The sequence below is a fragment of the Metarhizium acridum genome (assembly GCF_019434415.1).
Source record: "Metarhizium acridum strain ARSEF 324 chromosome Unknown scaffold_31, whole genome shotgun sequence".
Lineage (NCBI taxonomy): Eukaryota > Fungi > Ascomycota > Sordariomycetes > Hypocreales > Clavicipitaceae > Metarhizium > Metarhizium acridum.
In genome coordinates this window covers 1,440,335-1,462,579 of record NW_027094018.1, presented here as the reverse complement: position 1 = coordinate 1,462,579, position 22,245 = coordinate 1,440,335, and the positions used below count along the sequence as shown (strand labels likewise).

At 46.8% G+C, this 22,245-nt stretch overlaps 8 protein-coding genes across 9 annotated transcripts; 3 read left to right on the top strand and 5 right to left on the bottom strand.

Annotated features, from left to right (window-relative positions):
- Positions 1-40: 40 nt before the first annotated feature.
- J3458_005286 (uncharacterized protein) lies at positions 41-3,781 on the bottom strand. Of its 2 annotated transcripts, XM_066118716.1 has the most exons (3): positions 3,673-3,781; positions 3,507-3,620; positions 41-3,436 (listed from the first exon to the last, which is right to left on the bottom strand). In XM_066118716.1, coding segments are annotated over exons 1-3 (3,003 nt in total). In that variant the 5' UTR covers positions 3,674-3,781; the 3' UTR covers positions 41-548. The 2 variants fall into 2 exon arrangements, with proteins under 2 accessions (XP_065976237.1, XP_065976238.1); XM_066118717.1 differs by having other exon boundaries at positions 3,507-3,781.
- A 75-nt stretch (positions 3,782-3,856) lies between these two features.
- Positions 3,857-8,190, bottom strand: ILS1_1 (isoleucine--tRNA ligase). Its single transcript, XM_066118715.1, has 4 exons — positions 7,907-8,190; positions 7,483-7,836; positions 5,727-7,428; positions 3,857-5,671 (listed from the first exon to the last, which is right to left on the bottom strand). Exons 1-4 carry the CDS (start codon positions 7,979-7,981, stop codon positions 4,587-4,589), a joined length of 3,216 nt encoding a protein of 1,071 aa, XP_065976236.1. The 5' UTR covers positions 7,982-8,190; the 3' UTR covers positions 3,857-4,586.
- A 331-nt stretch (positions 8,191-8,521) lies between these two features.
- Positions 8,522-11,048, top strand: HYM1_1 (conidiophore development protein hyma). The gene is made up of 4 exons (XM_066118714.1): positions 8,522-8,900; positions 8,975-9,032; positions 9,116-9,597; positions 9,676-11,048. Exons 1-4 carry the CDS (start codon positions 8,796-8,798, stop codon positions 10,138-10,140), a joined length of 1,110 nt encoding a protein of 369 aa, XP_065976235.1. The 5' UTR covers positions 8,522-8,795; the 3' UTR covers positions 10,141-11,048.
- ssr3_2 (SWI/SNF and RSC complex subunit Ssr3) lies at positions 10,536-12,272 on the bottom strand (the record flags this gene model as incomplete). The annotated part of the gene is made up of 4 exons (XM_007816899.2): positions 10,536-11,048; positions 11,105-11,773; positions 11,854-12,131; positions 12,191-12,272. The coding sequence occupies 4 exons, from the start codon at positions 12,270-12,272 to the stop codon at positions 10,536-10,538; spliced, it is 1,542 nt and encodes a 513-aa protein (XP_007815090.2).
- Positions 12,273-12,458: 186 nt separating this feature from the next.
- Positions 12,459-15,794, bottom strand: ssr3_1 (SWI/SNF and RSC complex subunit Ssr3). The gene is made up of 2 exons (XM_066118712.1): positions 12,993-15,794; positions 12,459-12,849 (listed from the first exon to the last, which is right to left on the bottom strand). Exon 1 carries the CDS (start codon positions 15,700-15,702, stop codon positions 13,657-13,659), a length of 2,046 nt encoding a protein of 681 aa, XP_065976233.1. The 5' UTR covers positions 15,703-15,794; the 3' UTR covers positions 12,459-12,849; positions 12,993-13,656.
- Positions 13,116-13,424, top strand: J3458_005282 (uncharacterized protein; the record flags this gene model as incomplete). Its single annotated transcript, XM_066118713.1, has 1 exon — positions 13,116-13,424. The coding sequence occupies one exon, from the start codon at positions 13,116-13,118 to the stop codon at positions 13,422-13,424; it is 309 nt and encodes a 102-aa protein (XP_065976234.1).
- Positions 15,795-16,403: 609 nt separating the features above from the next.
- Positions 16,404-17,282, bottom strand: J3458_005280 (uncharacterized protein; the record flags this gene model as incomplete). The annotated part of the gene is made up of 1 exon (XM_007816900.2): positions 16,404-17,282. The coding sequence occupies one exon, from the start codon at positions 17,280-17,282 to the stop codon at positions 16,404-16,406; it is 879 nt and encodes a 292-aa protein (XP_007815091.2).
- A 2,552-nt stretch (positions 17,283-19,834) lies between these two features.
- On the top strand, positions 19,835-21,623 carry J3458_005279 (uncharacterized protein). The gene is made up of 2 exons (XM_066118711.1): positions 19,835-20,278; positions 20,351-21,623. Exons 1-2 carry the CDS (start codon positions 20,082-20,084, stop codon positions 20,919-20,921), a joined length of 768 nt encoding a protein of 255 aa, XP_065976232.1. The 5' UTR covers positions 19,835-20,081; the 3' UTR covers positions 20,922-21,623.
- The last annotated feature ends 622 nt before the right edge of the window (positions 21,624-22,245 follow it).

The window sequence follows — 22,245 nt, the reverse complement described above, 5'->3', positions numbered from 1 at the left end:
TTAACCTTCAGTGCGTGCACCGCATATATTGCTCTACGGACTTGCATATCAAATGGGATGATTATGATATCCATATTTTGCGTCTATACTCATAAATCATGGTCGTCGATTTAGCTACACAATTGCAACCGATAATATGTGGCGGTTTGCTGATCCACATTTTACGCCTCGCGGGGAAATTGAGCAGGAATTTTCTCCTACTCCATTTACCAGAATACACCCCTGAGGAGATACAGACAACGAGCATCGTCCAATTCTGGGCCAGAATCAGGCATATCTGTCTATCCAGTGCGACAATATACTTGACCCGTCACGAAACCCAGGCCTAGCACGATAAGTGCAGCACAAGAGCAGTCGTTAAATACACGTTCACTGGTAGACCTAAAGATACGTTGATTAGCGAAAGCCCGTGCAGTAGAACCCCGCGCTGATGAGGCAATGCGATGTGGGCAGTCTACTTTATTACTAAAATGTCTATTCTGCTATTATATAGACTCACCCGGCCAAGGGCACTACCCACATCCTGTTGGCAGCGGAAGTTGATCAAGTCACTGCCTGGATTTGACAAGATGAGGACGAGATAAGGGAGTAATTGACGAATTCGCCTCAATGATATCTCTCTCGCCGATTGCCCGCTTGTGTTGTCCTGAAATAAGTGTTTTTGACCCCTTGCCTGTGAAAGAGCTTTCATCAAACCGATCACCATTTTCATGAATTCGACGCGCCCCGACTGGTCCCATAGATGATCCATGGCCCCGATGCCCTGCAGAAGCCGAGGCATAACGCATTGTCCAGGGCGTGTCCTTTGGCACAGGAGCCCGCGGCGTTGTTGAGCTTTTCGCTCCAGGATCAGCCATACGACTACGGCGCGGGTCGCCATGGTTCCAGAGGGTAGCCATCTTGTTTTGTCCCTGGTTCGCCGACTCTCCATCCACTTCTTCCACAGGATTCATCAGGCGCAGAGGGAGCGTGCGGGTTGCTGTCAGCGAAAGCCCTGTTGAACGAGAAGGGGTCTTCAATGGACTCATAAGGTCTTGGCCATCTTCGAATCGGCGAAAAACAGGACGCGACCTCGAAAGCGACTTCATGACCCTGTGAGAGCTGTGCAATGGGCCATTCCAGGCCGGCGATTGTGGTTCTGGCAAATCTGCCTTCACTGGGCTCGTAAGCCGCCTCCATGTTAGAAGAGCTCGATTGCGATTTTCACGATTGTGTCTTTGTCTGACCGTTATCGCAGAATGCGCCTGCCCGCTCCTCCGAAGTGCGGAAATTGTCCAGTCCTTGAGTGACTGGCGTTGCCTCTCTGTTGACCACAATCCCAACGCTTCCGTTTGTCGTCGTTCATAATCCAATGCCTCATATCTCCATTTGTCCAACATGTGTTCCTTGTGATAATCCATGGCTAGAGAAAGCAATGTCTCGGCCTGCAACCTATGCTGCTCCCAGGACGTAGCCACGGCGAGCTTGCGGTCCGCGTCGTGTTTCATTTGGTAGTCATGTGCTGCTTGTACCAAGTCTAACATTTGGGTGGCATGTGACTGCCAGCGACCCAGTGCTGCATAGAAGCTGCGCTGTCTCCTCCTGGACGATACCTGAGTGTATCTCATCATGAGATATCGCCTGATCACCAGTCTCGATCGATGTTTATGATACCGGGCAGTACTATCAAAAACCTGCACTAGGCGAGTAGCCTGAATATACCATCGTGCGCGCCGCCCCAAGCAACTCAGCTCCCACTGTCCCTCGCTGTGAGAACGCATGTGACTGATAAGCATGCTGGCTTTTCTTTTCATGGAATACTTCTTTGACGCGGTTCCCTGCACAGAGTCGAGCTTTGCAGCTTTAGACCACATGTTTATGACCTCAAGGATAGAGAAGTACTCGCACTTCCAGCGGAATGCCTGTGCTCGAGCTCGAAGATTCCATATTTCGAATACTCGTAGTGAATTCTCAGTTGCCAGAAGCCTCCGACAAGCACGAGCTCGAAATTTCGCCTCACCTCGATCTCTCCACTCGTGAAGCCAGGCCATGGCAACTGAAGCAGCGCCAATTTGCCGGGCTGCGACTATTTGGGCGGCATGTGATTTTGCTAGTCTCATCCACTTAGCACACAGATGACTGCCTTTGTAGTAGTTGGAACTTCCCACCATTTTGCTGGCAAACTTGTTGTCAGTAGTAGCTCGGCTGAGCCAGCGCTCAACTACGCAATTTTTTATGCGCCTGACCGACATTTTGCCAGCCTGTCTAGCCAAAACACAAGTACGCCAAAACGCCAGATAGCGTTCGGCTTTCTTGTGTATGTAGCTTTGATTAATTAACAATGAAGCCACGTTTAACTGCTCTTCGTGACACTTAACTGCACGCCGAAGCTTCTGGACAGCACTAACAGCTTTGAGATGTCTCACCATTGGGACTCTAGACTCCGGAGCGAGTGTCCAGCTGTTGAAGCAACGAAAGCGAACCATGTGCCTTCTTGCAATAGCTTCCCGCTCAAGTCGTACTGCAGTCTCATCAGCCCACCTGTTGAATACTTTGCTGGCGAGAAAAATTTGGCGTGCTCGTGCTGCTCTATTTCCAAGAAATTGATTTTCAAGAGTGTCTGAGTTGGGTTGATTTGTATCAAGACACGAATGAGTCTCGGGGGGCTTCCCATTTTCCAGTAGTACAGATGTCGGTGACTGTACATTGTTGCATGGGAGAGTGTCTTTTGGTTTCTCTTGAAAAGTAGCTGGCAGCGGTGTATTTGAGGCACGGTCGTGCCCTGCCCATATGGATGCAATGGTAGGCCAGTGATCTGCCACCGGCGTCAACCCGACCCTGGATGTGTTTTCTACTTTCAGTCCATCGGGATTGGTGAATGGTGAATTCACCGTTTTTTTGGCTGTGATTACTGGAGGCGCATCGCCACCATGCTTTTCACAATTTGATAAGCGATGCAGTGAATGGATTGAGGTTGTATGAGCTAGCGCCGGGGCTTCCTGAGCAACAACTACGTGTTTCGGCTGTTCTTGATTACGACCCGGCGTTGATGGCCTCAGAGGACCTGGGTCAGATGATAGGTTCTTGTCCTTCCCAGGAGAGGCGTCTAATTCAAGCGCGTTTGTAAGGTCGATCGTATCTTGTTTATCCCGCGTTACGGAGGGGGACCTCGAATGGGATGGATGTTCTGATATAGTCGTATTCTCGCCAAATTCGAGCAATATCCCCATTCGCTTCAGAATCGCCTCGAACTTGTCCAATAAAGACCCACCATGCTCACCCCCGATACGAAACACCAAGGCGGACAGGTGATGATCGGAGTCCGGGTCGATTCCAAAAGTAGGGAGTACATCGTCGTAAGCCTTGAACAGAACTGCAGCAGGTAGGGGTTTTGGGAAGGGCGATCTGTCGAACTCATCTTGTGCTGAGGAAACCACGGAATGGAGGATTGCAATATCTACGAATCGGACGTGTCAGTGCAAAACACACATAGTTCGGGGCGAAAATACAAGCTTCTCGCTTCGTACCTTTATTTGAATAATAAGGTTCTTGCGTTAGTTGTGTCTGGTTGGGGCTGCATTGGCCAAACCGTTGGGCCAAACTATGGTCTTGACCATTAGTTGAATACTGAACATTTGCCACTAAAGCTATCAGTTTGACCGACCCGTCCCGATGGATCGGCGTGATGCTTACTGGAGGCGATTATTCCTCTTCACAGTTCGTCCATTGTCTGCAGCGCTTTTGAAATGAATTAATTCTTCGGAAAGGTCGCACTCTACTTCGTCCGCACCACCAGTCGAACCGCGACGGGGACGCGAAGCAGGGGTGGAGATTATCAACTGGTACTCCGTAGGTGTATTATATAAGCAACACTTTGGTCCATCACAGTGCACAAACTTAAAAGACCCAGGTTTCCTAGTAAGACACTTTGACGTATCCTTTCCCGGACCACCTTTCAGACGAACACTCCACTGCCGCTTGTTTTCCATTCATTCATATCGATTGATAATTGAGTTGGCGTCTCGATATCTTGATTCAAAGTAGACCCTGCCTCTCTTTTCAAGAAACATCAAACCGGAAAGGAGCACTGACAGTACCCCGTAGAAGACTTACTATACGGCCCATGCCTCAAGCGGTTGGTCGTTGTCAGCTTCATAGGCTGGCCTCTGCAGCTTCACTGTGCTCGGCTCAGGTGCATTAGAAACCCCTAGCTTTCCCGCGCACTCATTTACTCACGAGGGTTTACTAGGCTGCTGTTTATGGGAGATGTGTTGTGGCCGATTATAATGCTGTGGAGAAAGGGAAATGTGCCAAAGAGTTCATCAAACTTAAGGATTGCTACCTGGTAGGCTGGCACACCTTCAAACATCAATGTCCTAGCTGACACCAGAATGCGTAGAAAGCAGTATCAAAGAAGTAGCAACTTCTTTAAATCTATTTTCATCGTTTGCGATCACTTATTTCTTTAAGTCTTGAATTTTGGTTCCACTATACTATATTTTCTTCCCATTTCTGTTCATTTTTTTCTATCTTGGCAACAGGAGAAGCGGGGGGCAATTGCATAAATGCCACCAAGACGAGTGTGGCTATATGTGAGAAGTGGTGCCTTAGACGTTTATTAAGCGCAATAGGAACGTAGCCTGTTGCACTTCTTGGTCTTCCTCCACAATTAGTGCAGAGGGTGCATCGTTCTCCTGCGCCTGTTCAAGGGGTCGTCTTAATGTCTTTTCGAATGTGCTAGATTGAGAGACCAAAACGTCGGCCAATCCCACGCCTTCAGGGTCAGATAAAACTCGATATTCCATCTTGACATCATCTGTGGCCTGAAGCCCAGCCTTTTTCCGAAGCCTTTGTACTCTGTTGATAATTTCCCTTGCCAGACCTTCTTGCGCCAGCTCCGGGTGGATTTCGGAGTCCAGGATGGTAAGAACTTCACTGTCAGAGTTGATCTCCAGATTTTTCGACGTCGCATCCTCCCGCAGCCCGCGTCGCACGACCAGATCTCCTTCTTCTAGTCGAATACCATCTACCAAAATTTCCTTGTTCTGTAGGTATTCTTGGACCTGTTCGCTGGTTAAGCTCGGCAAGGCCGCTTTCACCCGAGCCATGTCTTTTCTCAGTTTTTTACCAAGAACCGGCCAGTCTGCAGTGACACTAAGTTGAAAGTTGTAATTCGCCTCATCTCCAGAAAGAACGAGGTCTCGAACATTGAGCTCTTCGGTAATGTAATTTTCCAGAGATTTAACATCGTCAAGGTATTGAGGATCGTGATGTATGATGACGAGTGTCTTCAGTGGAGTTTTCAGACCAAGGCTTCTTCGTTCTCTGGATACCCTAGCTAATTCAATTACTCGTTGCATCCTCGAGACCCTCCTCTCGACCTCCGAGTTGAATAGCTCTTGCCTGACCTCTGGAAATGGAAGGAAGTGTACACTTCGTGGATCTTCTGCCTGCAGCTCTGGGGGAATATGCGAAAGTAGTTTCAGATAAATGGTATCTGACAGGAACGGCGTAAATGGGGCCAATCCTCGACAAAGGGTGTATAGCACCTCGAACAGTGCATTTAATGCATGTTGTGTATCTTGCAGACCATTTTCACCCTTGAGGCGACGGCGGTTGAACCGGATATACCAATTAGTAGTGTTATCAATGAGTTCAAGAAGACGTGGTACAACAGTATATAGTCGATATCCTGCCTTTGTGTTAGGTTTACAAACTCCTTTAAAATATGGGTTGGGGGCTCATACCTCGCATTTCCTCATTAACAAACTCTAGTAGGCTTTGACAACTCGCCAGAATCCAGCGATCCATCACATTTTCATTTTCAGATTCCATATCTGGGTTCCACATATAGTCCACTCCTTCTGCCTTTTTTAGCAGAGCGATTTGTCCTTCAAAAAACTTGAAACTGTTCCAAAGAGGGAGTAAAACCTTCTGCACTACTTCCTTAACTCCGGACTCTTTAAAACGAAGTGGTTCGGCTCGAACGACTGGTGAGTTAATAAGATAAAGTCGGAGAGCATCTGATCCATACTTGTCCATCACGATGGACGGGTCCGGATAGTTTTTAAGTCTTTTTGACATCTTCTTTCCATCTTCCGCAAGTACAATTCCATTCACGACACAATTCTGAAAAGGCGAACAGCCGAACAGGTGTGTCCCAAGTACGAGCAGAGTGTAGAACCATCCTCTTGTTTGATCGAGCCCTTCAGCAATAAAGTCTCCGGGGAAGGACTTTTGGAATTTTTCGGCGTTCTCGAACGGATAATGCTGGCTAGCATACGGCATACTACCTGATTCAAACCAACAGTCGAAGACTTCATCGACTCGTCTCAGTGTGCCTTTGCCCATTTTGCTTGGGATGGTGATGTGATCAACCTTATCCCTATGCAGGTCTGTTAATTCGCCTTGGTAGCCGCTAAGTTCGCGGAGCTCTTCTATGCTCCCAATACAGACCCTTTCTTCCAGGTCATCACTGACCCAAAGAGGAATAGGGGTGCCCCAATATCGGTTTCTCCCAACATTCCAATCCCTAGCATTGGCTATCCAGCTAGCAAATCGACGCTCTTTAACGAAGGAAGGGACCCAGTGGGAACCTTCTATATTTTTTAGCATATCGGGGATGACTTCAGGAATTCTGATGAACCAGGAAGGCACTGCGCGGTAAATAAGGGGAGTGTCCGACCTAGGGCACATCGGATATGAATGTCGCAATTGTGACTCGACAACCAAGCGGTCGGTAGCTTTCAAGTGCTTGATGATGTGCTTGTCCGCTTTTTTGACATGCATGCCAGCAAAGTCTGGAACTTTTTCAGTAAAGTGGCCAGTATCGTCAAGCGGATCCGGCGGCGGCCGTTTTTCACTGATGACTCCAGCGGCAACGGCAATATTATAATCCTCCTCACCAAAGGCGGGCGCTTGATGTACAATTCCAGTACCACTGTCTGCTGTGACATAGGTTCCATTGACAACACGGAATCCACAGTCCTTGAAGTCTTCATAGAAGTAATTAAAGAGTGGTTCGTATTGCCATCCCAGCATGTCTTTACCCTTCACTTTACCTACCACGGAATACTTGGCCTTCTTAGGGTCTTTATATAAAGTTGACAAGAGCTGTTCCAGTATCACAAAGACTTTTCCGGATTTCTCGTCATGTATCTTAAGATATTCGAAGTCGGGGTGCACAGCAAGACCGGTGTGAGAAGGCAGTGTCCAGGGAGTCGTCGTCCAGGCCAACAGGTGAACATTGGGATCCTCAACCAAGGGGAAAGACACTACTACTGCAGGGTCGGTCACATCTTGGTAATTCTGGTTTGCTTCGAAGTTGCTTAGCGCAGTTGTGAGGACGGTAGAATAGGGCATGACCCGGTGGCCTTGGTACACCTGCCCTTTCTCGAACAACTGCTTGAAAACCCACCACAGTGACTCCATGAACTTCGGGTCCATTGTCTTGTGGCAAGGGTTAGCATGCGCCACGTCGCTGAACCAGTTTGTGTTTCTCACCTTGTAGTCATTGTCAAAATCTATCCACCGTCCCAATCGTTCGATTGTTAGTCGCCATTCCGAAGCGTAGCGCATGACGATGGCACGGCACTCCTCGTTGTACTTTTCGATTCCGAACTTGGTAACGGCTGCCTTTCCGGATATGCCTAGTTTTTTGTCGATTTCGTGTTCGATTGGCAGTCCGTGGGTATCCCAGCCAAATCTACGCTCGACATGATAGCCTTTCATAGACCAGTATCTTGGAATGATGTCTTTGATTGTCGATGCCAATAAATGTCCATAGTGAGGTAATCCAGTTGCGAAGGGCGGACCATCGTAAAACGTATAATGCGGGCGACCGCTGGACAATTCGAGCTATCAACAAGCAGAATTAGTATATTTCGTGAAAAAATATGGAGGCAAATAAAGAAATTTCTTCTCGTACCTGGCGGTGGAATGCGTTAATGGCGCGCCATCGCTCAATTGTGGCTACCTCCTCCTTCGGAAAATCTATAGACATGGCGTCGATATCGCAAATGAATAATGCTAAGGGGGATTTCAAAAAAGAGCTGGGATGTGCAACACCTTCACCTCTTATAGCCCGCCAATTCCCCAGTTTCCGATGTTTGGAATCCAAGAGCTCATGAAATGGGCTTGGTGAGGTCAAGACGATGATTTTTCTTGGTGCGTGTGGCCGCTCAAAACGGAGTCGGTGCGCCGTGAGTCAAGGTGGGGTCAATTGGTAGAGTCATAGCGGGGGAGGAGGGGTCGGGCCTTCAGTGTTTTGTACAGTACCTTGCTTGGCATGGCAACCTGGCAACTGCCCAGGTGGGTACTGAAGTGCTTACCTAAAGTACCTACCTTAGCGCGCTAAGGGGTTTTCTGGTGCCTGTCCTCTGGCTATCAGCCATAATAAGATAATTAATTAAATTTTTTTACTTCATATGTTAAACCTTTAGTAAATAGTGATAATTTAAGACCTGTCTTATAATAGTTACCTACCTCCCTAAGGTAGGTACCCCGTAGGTGGTAGGTACCTAGGTACGTGGAGTGGGGGCAACCCTAGGTACCTTGTAGTTACAGTCAGGCAGATATGAGGACTTCCGGCGCGTCGACCCAACGCGTGGTGGCTGTTGACATTAGAACATTGTTGTGCCAGATACTTCACTTTGGCAGGCGTTCATTCATCCATTGTATAACACAGCACAAAGGGACATGAGCAATTCCTTGTTCGCCAAACAACTGACAGCAGTAGACGGCGGAAGTATTGATGTCGTTAATCTGAATAAGTACGAGATACTGATTCCCAACTGAGTACGACATTAACGACGACGATGTCATTCCTGTTCGGTAGGGCACGATCTCGCGCCGCGGCCGACCTGCCTAGACAGGCCAGAGAGCATGTGCTACGGCTTGAGGGCCCAAACTCTGCAGCCAAGGTATGTTCTTCAGACACTTGTTTTTGCCATCTCACTGGCAGACAATTCCCTCGAAGGCTTATCGAATATCCAAGGCCGAAGAGCTATCGCGGGTTTTAAACCAAATGAAAACTGTTCTACAAGGAACACAAGGTATGTGCGTTTAGTTTTGCCCTGGAGTATGCTTAACGAGAACACCCCAAAAATTGATATGTAACGGCTGACTTCTTGAATAGAAACGGACAGTTCACCAGAACAGATTTATCAACTTGTAACCGGTCTCATCGACGAAGATTTACTGTACCTCCTTGCGATTAATCTTTATCGTCTGCCCTTTGAATCTCGAAAGGATACCCAAGTTATATTTTCCTATGTGTTTAGGTTTCGACCAGCATCTGCAGCCCCGAAAAGCGACCCCATTGCCTTGTCGTATGTCGTATGTAACCGGCCACAGGTTCTTGTTGAACTATGCCGAGCCTATGGTCACAAAGAGAGTGCAACTCCAGCTGGAGCAGTCCTACGAGAATTACTGAAGAACGAGGCTGCGGCGGCTGTCATCCTCTATGACGACGGAGATGAACCTGGCTCCAGTGCCAAGGGTTTGAATGCCATTGATCGCGACCGACCGCAAAGTGGAAGGGGAGTGTTCTGGAGGTTTTTCGATTGGATAGACAAGAGTTCATTTGAGGTAGCAGCAGATGCATTTACCACATTCAGGGTACGAACTGTACAGTATACATCCATATGCGTTGACCGGCCACCTCTCGACAGAACATGTGATTGACAGATTTCATAGGAACTATTGACCAGGCACAAGGACCTCGTTCCGCGATATCTTTCGGTAAATTTCGACATGTTTTTCGAGAAATACAACGGTACTTTGGTGCAATCCAGCAGCTATGTCACCAAGCGTCAGTCCATCAAACTTCTGGGAGAGATTTTACTGGATCGTTCCAACTACAGCGTCATGACAGCGTATGTCGATCAGGGAGACCACCTCAAAATATGCATGAATCTACTCCGCGACGATCGGAAAATGGTCCAGTATGAGGGTTTTCATGTATTCAAGGTATTCGTTGCTAATCCACACAAATCTACCGCTGTGCAAAAAATCCTCATCATGAATCGCGAAAAGCTCTTAGCATTTCTATCACACTTCCTCGAAGACCGGACTGACGACGAGCAATTCATCGATGAACGGGAGTTCCTGATTAAGCAGATACGAAACATGCCCCTCTACCCAGTCCCCATACAAAGATGACGTGGCAAACGTTGGCAGAGGTGGTGGGAATCTGACCGTTGACAATTTCGCACAATATGACCTGCCCAACCACGGGAGGGCTATTTCGGTTTGAGCTGCCGCTAGGGAAGTTTCAAGCCTGCAAATGCGGGTTTGTGGGGGCAAGGCCGTAATTGGCTTTGCCGTGGCCCTTCATCATCTAGTACCGAGACATTACAGGCGAATTCATGAGGGAATGCAACCACCATGAAACTATTATTTATCTGATACTGTACATACATTAATGATCTTGAAGAGTTTCAACGCTCCTATAACGCCCCACTGAGCTTGAAACGCCAATAATACCAACTAGCTGATCCGGACTAATAAGATAATGCTATGAACTGGATCAAGAAGAACTTTGCCACTGCTGCACCTCATCGCTGTCTGGACAACAACACATTAACACTTTCACGCGCGTTCTGTGTTGCCCAAACGCTATTTCCACCTCCACGCCTCCATTCATCAGCCGCCAGAGCATCACCTCCGCCTTTGGTAGCGTCGCCGAGAATTACCTCCAGGTCCCGTCTTTGGGAACTTAGCCAACTCTTGACAAAGGTTGCGGGGTCCTCGCTCAGGGATGAAAAGAACGAATGCTTGGCTTTTGAGACTGCGATGGCTTGTATCAAACGAGCCAGTTGATCATCAAGCACTGTGACATCCTTCAACATCGATGCATATTGTGAATTATTAATCAGAGGCTGTAGTGTATTGCGTAAAGGATCGTCGACAAGGACTTGTACATCGTAGACTGTAGCATATGGATCTTTATGGAAGTCCTCATCAACGCGAATCGTATATGGTAAACTGACTGGTGGTAGCGGCCGAAGATGCTGAGTCACGTACTCATTCAACATTGGGATGTAGCCGATATCACCTCGTCCGACAACCTAACGACATAAAGATTAATAAATAGCAATCGAATATAATAGGCTAATAGCCTCACCTTTTTTAAGAGTTCATCGCAACGGAAATTCCTTTTTTCTTCATCCTCTTGAAGGTTCCAAAATCTGATATACTCCCATAAGGCTGCGACTGCCTCTTGTTGTGTCGCCTCAGACATGTCAACCACCTCAGCTAATTCGGGGCTTAGTTGATACCGTTCAGGAGACTCATGCCGGTATAAGTTAATCATGATGTTCACGTTTTCATCACCGTTTCTCTTGAACGTAAGCTCATCGAAGTCAGAGGCGGAGGCTGTGTTACTCCCAGATTGAGTTTTTGATGTAGATTCTGGCTTTTTCCATTCAACATTCTGCCCTCCTCCCCCGTTCCGAAAGCGAGAGGAATCGAAGTCAACAGATAGTGACTTAAAGAAATGAGAGAACCGATAGGTCGCATAAGTTGTGGAAGCGGTGGAGCTAGTTTGATTCTCCTGAGATTTATCTGCCATCTCTCTCTTATATGATAAAGCATTTGATGTCGTCTTTCCAGCGCCGACGCCTGGTTGCCAATTTGCGTGTTCGTCATCATCTAGCAAACGACCTTCAATCTTGACGCGAAATGATGCTTCCATATTGGATGTGAAATCAAAAGTGTCAGCATTTAAACCAGCGCCCTGCCAAGATTGATCTTCAACCGTATTGCTAATCCAAATTCGAAGCGTTTTGAAGAGCTGAAAGTCCTGTTAGCAAGACGTGGGCGGACACAAGGTATGGAATCAGCCTTTTGAAGAAAGGGTTTTCTATTACAGACCTTGTTGTTATTTCGGCTACATGCCTCGGAGACATCAAGCCGTTTGCGAGTTATAGTAGCGTCTAGAGTTCTTTCAACATCTCTCAGTGCTTTATATCTCTGAACTGCTTCTTGGTCGACGATGCTGTCTTCAACTCCCTCGGGAATGTTCTTATCGGTGGGCTTGCGGCTCCGGCGTCTCGCAAGCTCATGGGCATGAGCTTGCACTTGCTGTTGCTGGGCGATCTGGGCTTGCGTTAATGGCACAGAGGGATGGGGACCAGACGACATCATTGGCCCTAACAGAGGTTAGTCGTTCGCATTTTGTGCGGCAAGGGTCGGAAGTGCGCGCTCTTACCTATCCCTCCCCGACGCTGATTTGCAGCGTGAGGAGAGCGTTGGGGGACTTGCTGCGCGTAGTTGCGATATTGGGGCTGCATTGTGACGTCGGGTTGGTGAATTACCACTAGATATTCAAGGGTCGTACAATACTGTTTCGTTGCAATGGGCTTCTGAGCGTGTCGGCATCGCGATAATTTGAGTCTCACGTGATCCATCACCTGACCAAGCACAATGCTAAAATTCCAATATACAATTGTGAACAGGTGACATTAACAAGCTGGGACTATTAAATTATGACTACCGTGCTGCAGAGTACTGTGTGAAAAAAAAATCGAAGAATAAGCTGCGAGTTATGGGGTTACATGCGACGTATAGTGATGGCTACTGCGAATATTGCTTCGTTCTACCTGAAGCATATAGTCATGGGTAAGGGAAACTTCCCAACCTAGTAAATATTAGGTATGCAATAATGAACAGGCTTACAAGGGAATGTACACCGCAGATTTTTCGCCCATGGAAGAGGTATCTTTTTTCCCATCCTCCTTTTACTTCCCCGCTTTCTCCCCGGGCTCCTACTGATCATAACATACTTACCTTGAGGCAAAAATGAGACGCCGGCAGAATTGCGCGGACCTATTGGAACACTTATTTTAGTAAGTAGTATCATGATTTTCTCTATCACCAACGAACTTTAGTTCTGTAATCAAGGGGAACAATGTCTCGAATAGTCCTGTCTAAATGTTAAGACTCATACTAATCCACTTCTTTCAAGGAAACAGCTGACCACGAAGTCTGACATCATACGAACAAGTATTTACCATGATTAGTTCCGTGTGAGCATCTTTCTCTATGTACGGACCAACCCCTTGACCTTGTCTTAAAACAAGTAGGGAAAGACCGAAACCAGAGAACACGGCCGCCGACCCATACCAATACGAACAATGATGGAAAAGAATACCTTATTTGTACGCCTCGCTGACAATGCCATGATTATGTCTACTCTTCGGACAGTAAATGATAAGACCGAATGTGTAACTGCTCAAATGACCAAAAAAAAGAGGACAACAAAACTGATGACAAGACCAAGGATGGCAGTAGTTATTGTACGACTGCGGATTGGAAGCTCTAAAATGCACACCGCGAACCAACCAAGCCTAAAATGCCGACCCCAATCCGTTTCGAGACTGTCGTTTGCTGAATCGGTTTCGTTTCGGTGTGAAATCGTCGTGGCTAGGTTGGCTTTTACTTAAATGATTACGCCCGCCTCGGTCATGAGCAGTATGACTATCCGGATGCTGAGCTCTACTACCCAAGGTGCTAGACGGGCTAGATACAGCCGAGGATATGTCTCCGAATGGGCCATCGTCGCGTTGCGCATTTGCACTTTGGGACAAAGCCATATCTTTTGCTTTTTCGAGGCACTCGACCCACTCCTGCGCTGACGGTCGCTCTTCGTCGCTGTTTATAGCGGGTTTGCTTTCTTCAAATGTGTAGTGGTAGCCGGCCTACGAGACGTGTTAATAACGGAAGAGGCAGTAGAGGAATGAAAAAACTCACTGTATCAACACACCATACAAGTTGCCCCTTTGCGTCCCGTTGTGTTCTCCAGGATGAGTCCGAAGCGAGCAGTGATAGTTCTTGCTTTGCCCTCTTCTCCTCGCCCCCTGCAGGAGCTAACACAATGCGACCGCTTGAGGTCACCATCACAAGACGCTGCCTCTTTTTGGTTGTACTGCCTCCAAAGAAACGTGATAGTTTCTTATGTCCCTCATCGGATCCTTTGCGATGTATACTATTTGGAAGTGGTGAGGAAACGACCATTAGATCTCCTAATTTCAATATTCGCTCATTGTTCTTTGTTAACACCGGTGACCATTCTATGTCAAGTTGTGTAGGCGGAGGAAGCTCTGTAATAATTCTAGCCGGACGATTCCCTCCACCCGTGGTTGCAGTTTGTGAATGTGGCATCGATCTAGGAAGGGATGCATTGCTGTTTGATGGGCCAGCACCAGAGAAGCCATTTAATTGAATGATATTTGGCTCCTGAGCGGGCGGGACATACGGTCGTAGCCTCGGCGCTTTTGTTCGCCATAAACCTTTTCCAAACTGCTGTCCATCAAAAAACTCATGGTTTTTAATATGCTCTATCGTCAATCTTCTCGCCGGATCCAAGACTAAGCACCGCTCAACAAGATCACGCGCTGGAATTGGAAACCCCGGTGGAAAGTCGTACTCAAGGTTAACAATCTTCTGGAAAGTAAGATACTCGCTGCCTGCCTTGAACGGCGGCCTGCCTGCAAATAGTTGGTATATGATGCATCCAAAAGCCCATAGATCGCTAGCCTTCCCTGCGCTTTTATGTGTAAGTAGCTCAGGGCTAACGTACTCTGCCGTGCCGACAAAGGATGCAGCACGGCGGTCTTCTTCGACATCTCGTAGCGGCCGACCTTGTATCTCGCTGCGATTAACAGAGCCCGTGTCTTTGCTTTCCTGAGGATCGCTAAGAAGCTTTGCAGTGCCGAAATCGGTGATCTTGACATGCATCTGGTCATCCAACAACACGTTCTCAGGCTTCAGATCGCGATGAATCACCCCCCGAGAATGCATATAATCGATCGCGTCCAGTATTTGTGCTCCATAAAACCTGACGCAATCCACGTCAAACGTTCCGGTCTTTTTCAATACCCCTAGCAGTTCTCCGCCATTGCACAGATCAAGTACATAGTATAGCGAGGTTTCGTCTTGAAATGTGTAATAGAGCCGCACGATTCCGGGATGCTCCGTCAGACGGTTGAGGGTATTCTTTTCAATATTCACGTATTTGATCTTCTTCTCCTTGATTATATGCCTCTTTTCAAGGACTTTGATGGCATATTCTTTCAGAGTCTGCCGGTCGGTGGCCAAGTATACTGTGCTGTACGAGCCCTCCCCCAAAATGCGGCCGAAGGAAAAGTCGCGAACGCCCTTTTTGATTTGTCGGACTATCATGCGGCCGGTGCTGTCCACTTCACGGCGAATACCGACAGCTGCGCCCCGATCCTTCCAGTCCTCGCTGGATTGATTCGATGATACTTGATCTGTTGCTACTCGGCTTAACCCAGAGCTGGGCGAGGTGGAAAAGAGATTCCCCAAACTCCTTGAGCTTTCGCGCATCGGGACTCCGTGTCCAGATAAGATTTGTGTCTGTTCTTTTTGTATCGGTGGGGTGATACGTTGGTTGTCTAGCAGACTAGCATCTCGGGCTGAAGCACCTGCTGAGGGGTCATCCACACCAAGGAAGGGAGTGGAAATGCTAGAGCTTGGTCGTCCAACCTCGATGGCTTGTTCTTTTTGCTTGAGACGACTATACTCTTCCGGTACTGTCTGCATTGTATCGGTATCATGATCGGCCGTGTTCGTGCTCGAGGTTCTCAAATTTGGTTCGTGAGCGTTTGGGCCAGAGTCAGGGAGTGCACCATTGCTGGCCTCATCGGGGTTGGCTATTCGCAGTCCGCCAAGAGCCCGAGAGAGACTTAGGTCTCCATTCATGGTGAGTTGTGCCAGAGCCTCTAGGCTGGTCCTCTTAAATTAAACGAGGACGCTTACCAGGTGTGTTGAAGGGAATCTGGTGACGGGTCTTGGTGACGTGTGTCTGCAGTACTTCGAGCGTCGGAGTGTTGCCTTACCTAATGAGGCTGGTGCACGGCGACCCAGTCGCACCCGGCAACCCCTCTGCGAATCACATTGTCGCGTTGTGTGACTACCTACCATGGCAGTATTAAAGAAAATCCACGACGGAGAGTTCACTGCACCCTAGGATCAATCTCTTGAAGAACCCATGGCTTTCGGTGCAGGAGATGCTACCGGCTCTTCTTAGCTATGTCTCGAATGTATGCACAGCGTAAAACACCCACCATGCACGCTTTCTACATGAAGCGAATGGACTGACGTATGGCAAAGGTGACGCATTACAGAAAAGCCACATCAAGAGATCCTTGCTACTGCGTCCTGGATTCCCAAGCACCTGTATCTTTCGACGTGCGATGATTCGGTTAGTTTTCAAGGGTTGTGACTCAACACCTAATGCCGAGGTCTCTTAGGATTTCAAGTGTTCTCGTCTAGCAGTTCTTGCATGTATACAAAGGTGAATCTTGTTTAGGCTAAAAATACATCTCGTAAAATTTATTGCGACGATTTCGCTGGAAAACGAGTCATGCTAATATCCGGGCCACAAGGGGTAACTCTCGTCGTTAATCCATTACCATCGCCGAATCTGGGACGACATTACTCTGTCGGTCGCCTCCTGCCATGAGACTAAGCTCTGGGCCCTCGAAGCTCGGTGGGGATAGCTGTAAGTTTTGGAGTGCTCCTTCAGCCGTTCGGCTAACCAACCGGCCCTGACGCAGATTCTCGGTGAAAAGGTAGTAGCCATCGGATGCTTCGACGAGATAGGATTGAAGGCCTTTGCTCTCTAAGCAAATACTGACTTTCGATAATGCAAAGTTGTTTTCGATAAACCTGGCCCAGCCCCGGGCAGCAGCTTGGATATGTTCTTCACTACTCAATTTTCTCCAGCCAATACCAAGGTAAACGGTAAAGTTGTCGATTCTCAAGGTGTCGTCGCCACCAGATCTTTGATGGCAAGAATTCAAGGACGTTGGTGAGATGGTAGTTCTTTGCAGTGATGCCTGGCATAGATCATAATCTAGACGCTGTGACTTGTGGCTCCGCATTTTATGTTGGGCAGCTTCGTTTCGGCATCTCGCTGGGTGTTCTTGAGCATTCTCATCTTTCGACCACGTGTCGGATTGGTTAGAAGCATCCGTGACAACGCCTTTGTCAGGCTTTATCGAAATCATTCCTTCGCCGTATGTCCTATCTCCCTGAGAACCCCGGGTTACTACGTCTTGAGAATCCGGTTCTAGGTTCATCGATGCCTCGTCACGAGAGCGTTTCCGTCCCGTGAATCGTACCGGGGGGGTTAGGTTTGACGGTGCAGTGTTGAATGACATTGGCAGCGGATGATATCGCCCAAAGGTGCCTGCAGAGAGCTGTGTTTGATAGTACGGCTGTGGAGGGATTGCAAGCACTGGGGAGGCGGTTGAGTATTGTCGGGCAAAATTGGCCATAATTGGTGAAGTGTTAGGCAAGATGACGTGGACTTGGCGAAGCTGGAGCTGCTAACGTTAATATCAGTAGGCAAAATGTTTGAACAAACCGCAAAAATAGCTTGATATTAGCTGAGGCGCGTAGTTCGGATTCTGGTGTGTAGGCCAAGTAGTTTGAAAACCAAAGGACAGGCAGAAGGGTGTGTCGACGGCAGGAGGATGGACGCCGCTGAAGAATTCCAAGGCAATTAAATTGCCCAATATTCGATTAGACAGTGCAAAGAATCTGCTAAAAAAATAGAAACGTCATGTAGTTTCTTTGACTGGCTAAAGTTGTACACAATGGGCGCGTAAGAGCTGGTGGTTGGGTGTACAGACAATTGGCCTTGATGAGGATGCAGGAGGGAGGTTACTGCGCAACGCTGCCTTGCAACTGGGGCTCGTTAAAAGAACTTGGGAATGTGCAATCCTAACCAGCCAGTGAAAAGCCATGGCAGACCGGGTCGCCAGACCTCAGCTGCTTGTTTGTGGATGATGGTCTGGACTTCACTTGGCAGTACGGAGTACCTGATATAACAATATGAATAGGCGTGCTTAGCGAGTACCGACAAAGTACTGTGGTTGGCTGATCTCCTCAGCTTGAAAGCTATAAGGGCTTGGCTTAGTCACCTAGGTGCTAGCGTGACTGTGGGTCAAAGTGGCACCTGCCGTTTGCTCCCTTTTGTCTGAGGCAGAGCATTGACAAGAAAACTACATTTTCAATTTTCAAAAAAGCTTAAATAATTAATAATAAATCTAATAAAATACTTGAATTATAATAATAAATACATAAATTAGCTAATATTATAACCAATTAGCTCACATAAAAAAGTGGGTCCCTCTAGCTTATTATAAGCTTAAAAACTAGATTATGTAATTTTCTAAAAACACACTACACTACACTACACTACAAAAACTACATTTTGTAGTTTTTGAAGTTCTAGGCTTATAAGAGCTTATAAGGGCCCACTTTTTTATGTTAGCTTATAGTATGAAATTCATACTATTTATCCGTAAAACTTATAATCTTATAAGTATTTTATTAGATTTAATATTATTTATTATATTCGAAACTACAAAAACTACAAAACTACAAAACTACACTACTTCCAATGCTCTGGTCTGAGGTACTCAGGGCGCGGTCAACTCATCCCTTTGAATGTGCGGAGGTGCGTTGGTGGTACCGAATTCGGGTCCTGGCCAATCAGAAATCTAGAAATAAAAGGCACATTATTCTACTAAGAAATAGTATAATAATAAAAGTCCTAGAAATTTCCCGAGTTATAAAGAGCTATATCACACTTATCACAGCCAGAGCATTAACAAGAAAACTATATTTTCATTTTTTAAAAAAGCTTAAATATTTAATAATAAATCTAATAAAATACTTAAATTATAATAATAAATACATAAATTAGCTAATATTATAACTAATTAGCTTATATAAAAAGTGGGTCCCTTTAGCTTTTTATAAGCTTAAAAACTAGATCATATAGTTTTCTAAAAACCTACTATACAGTCTATACTATATTACACTATAAAAACTACATTTTATAGTTTCTTAAGTTTTAAGCTTATAAGAGTATATAAGGACCCACTTTTTATTATTAGCTTATAATTTTAGATTTATACTAATTATTCGTAAAACTTATAATTCTATAAGTATTTTATTGGATTTAATATAATTTTTTATATTAGAAACTACAAAAACTATAAAAACTACAAAACTACACTACAGTTAATGCTCTGTCAATACTCTGCGGGGCCATGCATTATCCCCGCAGCTACATAATTGTAGTCTTCGCTGCTTTTAGGGGATAGAGCCAGGTTTAATTCCAGCATCGGCTAAATCGGTAAGTAATTCAATCAAATAACCCCTACCAGTGTGCCTCTCTAAAACCTACCTTCCTTTCAACTACCTACGTTAGGACTTTCAACTTAGGTGTAAGAGGGACTGGAAGTCAGGTAGCCAAAGTAGGGGTAGCTGTATTGTAATAACTAAAGCTTATCCTATTTTCTAGTTGTGCGAGATGCAGGGGATATGGTCCCGAAGCCCCCGTTCCACGTGACGTTGTCAATCGCGTTGCAGGTGGGCGGGGTTCCCCAACCACCTTACATTAGGAGCAGAGCGCATTGATGGGCTTGTTATCACGCCGATCAACAGCCTTCAAATCTAGTAATCCTAGAGACTAGGAAGATTTGTCGGTAATTTTATCTAAGCAAACTACGTATGCATGTACCTAGATAGGTACCTACGTGAGCGGCCTTTATTTTTAGTAATAGTATAATTATTATAAGATAAGTCTTAAATTATTATTATTTACTAAAAGTTTAATATATTAAGTAAAAAATTCTAATTAATTATCTTATTATAACTAATAGCTAAAAGATAATCACGAGAAAACCTCTTAGCGCGCTAAGGTAGTTTAGATGGGGAGCTTCGATTTAGGCCAGCTACGGTTGGGACACTTCGGTTGGTGGTGCCACCCTCCTGACCCATAAGACCCTCCTCAGTCTAGGTTGCTCACTCAAGCATACACTCCCCATGATGACGATCTGGTCAACTCCATAGAGCCTCTTTCAATTCATTGTTGTTCTGTAACGCATAGGTCTTTATTGTATACTTCGCGACTGGAAATCGAGTCCACGAGGAGCCTATCTCGATACCCTCGGTCATCATCTTACGCACGACGACTTGACGTCGGCTGTACTAGACCAGGCCATACGCGACGTTCTATTCAACTTTGGCTGCTGGACACTCTTCCTCTTGATACCACCGCCATGACTAAACTCAGCCAGTTATTCTTGTTGGCGGACCACATCAAGCTTTCACTCTTAGAGCGCCAGCGTGCGACCAGTCTTAATTTAGATAGTGACAGTCAAGATGGACATATATCCCGGTCGCTGGATCAGTTCCGTTCAGGTCTCGCGTCTCTTGAACAAGAGCAGTCTCGACATGAGCAAGAAAGGGATACTGAGTAAGATACCAACGCCCCGGGTAGGTAGGGAAAGTTGTCCTCTATGCTAACGCAGTTATTGTGTCTCACCAGGTCGGCGGACTCTCTAGCAGCTCTGCGTCGGCAGCTAGAGGACTTGACAGCTCAGTTCCACGGCTTTACCAGCGCTTCCATAGAACACACTCTCACCGTGCCAAACTCGAATGAGTTAGCAGAAGACTTTTCCCATGCATCTTCTCGAAGAGCAAAAACCGTCCGCTTCAGTGATTCCCCAGTGGCGCCAACAGAAGAGCCGATAGGACCGTACCGAGACGACCCAGCGACGGATTCGGCCGGATATCGCGACCTAGCTGCAGAAATGACAAATCAACAGTTGCATCAGTATCATTCGCAGATTCTAGAAGAACAAGATGAACAACTCGACCGCTTGGGAGAGTCGATCGGTCGTCAAAGAGATATCAGTATTCAAATCGGAGACGAATTGGACAGCCATGTGGCAATATTGGATGAAATGGACACCACTGTTGACCGTTATCAAGGTCGTTTAGACCGAGCTAAAGGCGCACTAGGAAAAGTAGCGAAGGGAGCTGGAGAAAATAAGCAGATGACTGCCATAGTTGTGCTCATTATCATCTTGATATTATTAATTGCGATTTTGAAATAGAGACTGGCCGGTCCGACTCTGCTGCTTGCTACTTGCTAAGAACAAGCTCTCAGCCTGTATTGTGTGGTGTTTGGGTGGATTATGTTCGTTGGTTTTGAGTTCGAGTTCGTTGTATTGTGCGTCGTTCCGTTGTCTGCCGCTCCCCCCTCCCTTCCCCCTTTTTGTTTTGTTATGTAGTCTCCATAGTCCTACCCGTGGCCAGATATAGCTGCAATTCAACACCGGCTGTTAGTTTACATTACTTAGTTCCGGGATACATATTACCTTTATTGCACCACTTCTCCGGTCTTTCGCTACTTCCCTCAAAATCCGGACACGGTTAAGACTACACAGCACAAAGCTAGAGCGCAACTTGAGAGTGTCAACGAATCACATCCCCCTCCTTTATGATTCCTTGCAAATCCTCGAGAATATCACTGCCACCAAACATCCCAGACCTGGTCACTGCTCTACTTCCTTCCGTTGACCAGACTTCATGAAACTTAACGGTTTTATCGCTCGACGCCACGACGATACACTCATTAACAGCGCTCGGCTTTCTATTGGGTGCTTTCGATGCTTTTAGAATACAAGGGTAGGAAACGGCATGGAGGGCGCGTAAATCATCCTCCCAAGGGATGGCTGCAATTTGCGAACAGTCAGGCCAGCTAAACACAGCAATCCTGTATGGGTGCTCCGGATGAGTATAACCGAATGTGGCGGCTATTTCTCGTTTTGTATTTGACCAAATCAGAGATGTGACCTGGGCCGCGACGGAAATGGTGGCAAGCGATGATCCAGAAACTGTGTGGAAGAAGTGTATGCACTTGTCATTCGAGCCGCCGCCTGTGGCCACAAGTCCCTGAAGCCATGGACAGAATGCAATAGCCTTAACAGCTGCCTGATGAGTCCAAACCTGACTCTGACATCCGGAAAGAAGGTTTCGAACATTCGTTTGTGGGGTTATAGTCATTCCAGGGGATCCTCCGTCAACTGTGGGAAAAGACCCTCCACCATTTTGCCAGCCAAGAGAGGCTTGCGAGACGCTCGGAGTCATCTGCATCTGGATCAAAGTGTCGAAATTGCTGTTAGGGTACGGACTGTACGCGTCGGGATCATCTGGGTGCAAACCAAGATGTTGAGGCGCTAGGATTTCGTTCACCTTAAGAAGACAACACAGGTTATCATTGGCCCCCGATGCGAACAAAGCTCCATTTGGTGACCATGCTAGACCGCAAATCTGCTGGCTGTGTATCGAAATTCGGGTTACCAGGGATATCGAACCAGGCCAATTATCCCTTGTGTTTTCTGATGCCACTGGCCACTCAACTAAGTAATAATACAA